Raw genomic sequence first — 5,043 nt, 5'->3', positions numbered from 1 at the left:
TAATAACGAGATTTTTGAATTTTTTATATTAAAGTAGCTCTAAACTTTCGTCTTATTTTAATATAAAATCGACTATTATATACCTGTAGAAAACTTAATCATTCCCTTATTAGCAAGTGACACCAATAAACGTATGTCGAAGTCAAACTTGGAGTCTGCATCAATATTTTTCAATGTGACATCAATATCGAAATGAAGTTTATCAGGGGATATGTTAACAGACTTCACTTCAAGATTGCAAAATCCTTTTATTTTTAAATCTTCGAGATTTAATTTAAGATTATCTGTGTTAAAAATAACCATTTTGTCAATAGTTATTGGCTCGACCGGAGAAATGTCAAATTCCGACATCCCTAAGCAGGCCTGATCCTTTGCAATCATGATGCTGTGCAGAATACATTCATTATATTTGGGATCTTTGAGGCCACAGACACGAATGTAAGATGCTATGAAGAATATAAATCATTTATTTTACTTGAAACTTTATAATAAATTGTCTAAGATGTATAAAATGAGTTGGAATATAACAATTACTTTGAAATGGAAAGAATATCTTTTTGACAATACATTTTAAATATAATAAATGCATGAATAGAATTTGTCCCTATAATATTTAAACTACTTTAATAATATTTAAAGAAATTGTTATTAAAGTATATAGATTTCTCATTATATATTTTTAATAGAATAACTGTTAATTCTTTGTCATTGGATTACAGAAAACTTATAATAAATCAAATTCAATATAGACTCAATAATATAAATTAAAGAAATGTTTTAAAATTTTCATAAAAATATTTAGTAATATTAAGGAGAATAAAGCGGAGAGCAGGAGAAGTTCCCAGTCCAACGCGAAGATGATTTATTTCGTCACCTCAACAGAGTTTGTGTCTATGTATTTTTTTTTTTTGACATGCAGAATGAGTCATTAACAATTAATTGATTAACAATATTGCTTTTTGAAGTTGATTTGTCCCATCGTGGCTTTTTGTAACTATTAATATTAACTTCAAATATTAATCGTAAAAAAAACGTGAAATATTTCAATTTAAAATGATACTTCGATTGATGCAGAATTTAAAGTTATGAACTTTCTACTACACCTAATACTATTTCCAAACAAATGATTTTTTTTCCCTATTTTATAGAAAATTAATATTATGCATATACGTACATCGTGACGGAAATAAATGTGTCGCAAATGTTATTATTTACTTACGTAGTTCCTCTGCGGCATATGCCGTTAGAAGCACAAAAGCAAAGAGTGCAGCAAACATTTTTTGATCGAACATTTTCTTGCACTGTTAGTACACAAAACCACTCCGGAACGATCTTAACAAATGTGCGGAAATAAATCAAGTGACAAACTAATCGTGCTTCTATAATATATACACTGCATCCCTCTTTTTGAATGTGCTCTCAATACTCACTCTAATTCACAGCACATGCGTAGAATAAAAATATTCAACTAATGTAATCAGTAATGTATATGTATCTCCTTCTCTGCGCACAATCATTTGATCAAGTAATTTGAGGTGGGAGAAGAGGAAATTATAATTTTTAACTGTAGCAGAAAACGTGGGAGAACTAAGTAGAGGAATTATGAATCTTGATTTGTTCTTTATATAGCTTATCCTCATAAATATTTATTCTTTTCTGTATCTAGATTGATATTATTATTTTTTCTTTTTCTGTAATTATACCATTCATTTTACGTTCTTGTAACACTTATTTCAATGTTAAAAGTATAAAAAATCTAACTATAAAAATTTAAAAAATTAACAAGAGGTATAAATTATTCTTTCTATTAAAAAAATTCTGTTTAAATTGCAAGTTTTAAATTAAATATTTTCTTTTTAATATAATGTTATTTACAGATAATAAGGAAATCTGAATATTTATATACTTTTTTTAATTTGAGCGTCTCACAATCACATTATATAAAACTTTTCTCCTTCTTTTTAAGAATTGAAAATCATATTTGCAATGAAACAAAACTTACATAAAAAAAGTATAAATCCGATCTTAATATTCTCTGTATTTTTCATGTATAATCGCACCGTTAGCCTGTCTCTTTATGGAATAATATTGCTGCAAATAAAGTTTTGATTAAATATATTTCTCTTGCATATTCCAAAATTGCCGATAATATTAGTTTGATTAAAGTCATACTGTTCGGATTAGAGTTAACAAAATTATAAAAATTCATAAGAAATAAGATTATTTAACATTTTTTTTATATAAAAAAATAAATTATAAATATACAAAAATTTTTTTATTTTTCAAATTTGCAGTATTTACAACGTATTACGAATTAATATGCTGCATTTGTTTTAAATCATTTATGTTAAATCAAATCATAATTTGTTTAAAAAATCATTAAATTTTGTGTTGTAAATATCAAATAAAAGTGATACCATTATTGTCAGATCAACTCTTGAGCATGATATAAACACAATTCGTTGAAATAAATGGCCTATCCTTTCTTTTATTAAAATTTCCAAATAATACAATGAACAGTTACTTATACAAATGAGAGGAGTTGAGCGTGTTGATCATTAAAATTTAATTAACTTAATAAATTTAATATAGATTTTCCATACATAAGTATACAAATATAATTTATCTTCAAATGATATTAAGTAAGCGAAAAATGAAAATAAATCGGAAGTACAATTTAAATCAACGTTATTTTATAAGCATAATTATATTATTCTTATTGCATTAGGTGATTTTGCCACTTAAGTATCGATATCAAATTGTATTAAATAATTTATATATAAATTATAGCATTAAACATACATAATATATAAATATACATTCGTGTTATAATTTTTTGCTCAGAAAAGTAAGAAAGTTAGTGAGAATGAGATTTTTAAACCGATAGATGGCTAAAGGAAATGTATAATATACAGGATGTCCTAGAAAAATCATATGTCGTTTTACTGGCAGATTCTGGGGAGCATTCTAAGACGAAAACTCTTATACGAATATATCAAGGCTATAATATTTTTCAAATTAAGTGTAAACGATTTAAGTTAATCAATATTAGTGGCTGAAATTTACTTGCTCAGCCACGGCACATTCCTTGATAGACTCTTTTTTAAATATCAATACTGACACGAAACTAACTTCGTAACTAAATAACCTAATGACTAATTAATTACTGATTAGCTGTATTATTTTTAATTACTGACTAGCTTAATTCAATCCTTTGCTCAGAAAAGTAAGAAGTTAGTGAAAACGGTATTTTTGAACCTAATAGATGGCTAAAAGAAATGTATATAATTATACAAATAAATTAACAAAAGAAGAAAAAAAAGAAGATGCCAAATGACCGACAAACGGAAGAAGCATTATTTCACTGCAGCAAAAACTATTATATTTTATCGCATGCATATACGTACATATACTGATTGTAATGCGAGTAAAATGTAGTATGTTTATATTGAAACTTTTCATTGTATCGTAACATTGACAGACAGTATTGCGTGCGTGCGGATCAAGTCTCACACAAATCAATTGAGGTTCTATATATTATAAAATCATCTTTGTTTGAAACGTCCTCTCACTCTAAGGCTGATGGCAGAGAACAAAACATAAGCGCTTAGGTCTGCCGTAGTCATAGGTATATAGAGAAAAACGTACATATAATTCGCATCTACACAAAAACCTTTAATCACGTCGGAAATGCATATACGTTTCTACGCATACGTTTTTCTCTACCTTATTCTATACATCTACGACCACACAGATGTAAGCGCTTACGTTTTGTTCTCAGTCATCAGCTTTATTCTGAATATTCTAATACATATATGTAGAATAAAAGTCCTTTATTTATTTTATTTCATTTGCTTTCATACTCTGCACACGATCGCATGATTGGACGTTAGATATAGTAAAGTAGGAGAGCCAGAGCGGAACTAATTTTCATTTTACAGGAGAGCGAGAGATTTATTGTTAATAGAGATTTAGAAGTAGATAGATAATCTAGAATAAAAAGATACTGGATAGAATACAATTTTTTTAAATACATTTTCTTATTTGCATTTGTGATCTTTCCTTGTTCCATTCATTCATTTATTCTAACTTCACAGCTTTATTCCAAGCTTCTCTTAAGAAGTATCCATAATCATCGTATCACATTAGACAAACGAGCAGTCAATAAAAAATAAAATAAATAATAAATTTTTATTTAGGGAAGTTTGATTTAAAATATTTTACATTAGTTTATATCAGTATACTTGTATTTTATTAGTTTAAATAATGTAAAAGTGTACAGTTTGTATTTATTTAATATATATATATATATATATATATATAAGGACAGAAAATGATTTTAAACATCTTTTTGTTGCAGATACATAAATAATATAGATTATAAATTTGCGGAAATTTAGATAACAGGTTATTAACTTTTAAATATCAGAGTTACAAGTAAATAACAAAAAGTAACATCGCAATCTTTATTAAATATTTCTTAATAATTTTGTGATCATTACATACAATTCAACGTCATTACAACATCATTACAACACAATTAATAATTTTGTTCCATAAATGTAGCTTTCAAAGTGATATTGTGATAAGTAACATTTTTATTTAATTATTATTCCATGATGTATCAACAAATCGATACTGTTGTACTAGCAATTTGTCAATAAACAATGTTTCATTAATCAACTCAAATAAAGTACTATACATATATATCGCCAACTTTTTTAAATATTGTTATTTTTAATAATTAAAATATATATTGCACGTAATGTATTTCAATTATTCTTTTGTCGGATGCATTATAGGATGCACAGAGCAACTTTGTGACAAAAGGTTTCTGCAGTTATAGATGATTTATATCTGTTCGGGAAACAATTGCTCAAATCTGTTATAGGTTACCTTGTTAATAATTGAAATCATTAATTCGGAGACCTTTTTTTCTAATACCGGCGTAACTATATTAATAATATCATTGACATTCTCGTTAATAGTATTCTTTATCGCTTCGTATAGATAAACCAAGTCCTTCTCGCTTTCATCAAAATC

The 5,043-nt window shown here is 26.5% G+C and overlaps 1 protein-coding gene across 1 annotated transcript; it reads right to left on the bottom strand.

Annotated features, from left to right (window-relative positions):
- Window positions 1-83: 83 nt before the first annotated feature.
- Window positions 84-1,475, bottom strand: LOC105461043 (the record flags this gene model as incomplete). The annotated part of the gene is made up of 2 exons (XM_011707536.1): window positions 1,220-1,475; window positions 84-446 (listed from the first exon to the last, which is right to left on the bottom strand). Coding segments are annotated over exons 1-2 (436 nt in total), but the record flags the coding sequence as incomplete, so codon positions are not given.
- Between the last annotated feature and the right edge of the window lie 3,568 nt (window positions 1,476-5,043).

The sequence above is a fragment of the Wasmannia auropunctata genome, unplaced genomic scaffold (assembly GCF_000956235.1).
Source record: "Wasmannia auropunctata unplaced genomic scaffold, wasmannia.A_1.0 LD310343.1, whole genome shotgun sequence".
NCBI lineage: Eukaryota > Metazoa > Arthropoda > Insecta > Hymenoptera > Formicidae > Wasmannia > Wasmannia auropunctata.
Note: the sequence above shows the minus strand (reverse complement) of the source record. Positions and strands in the feature narration are given on the sequence as shown.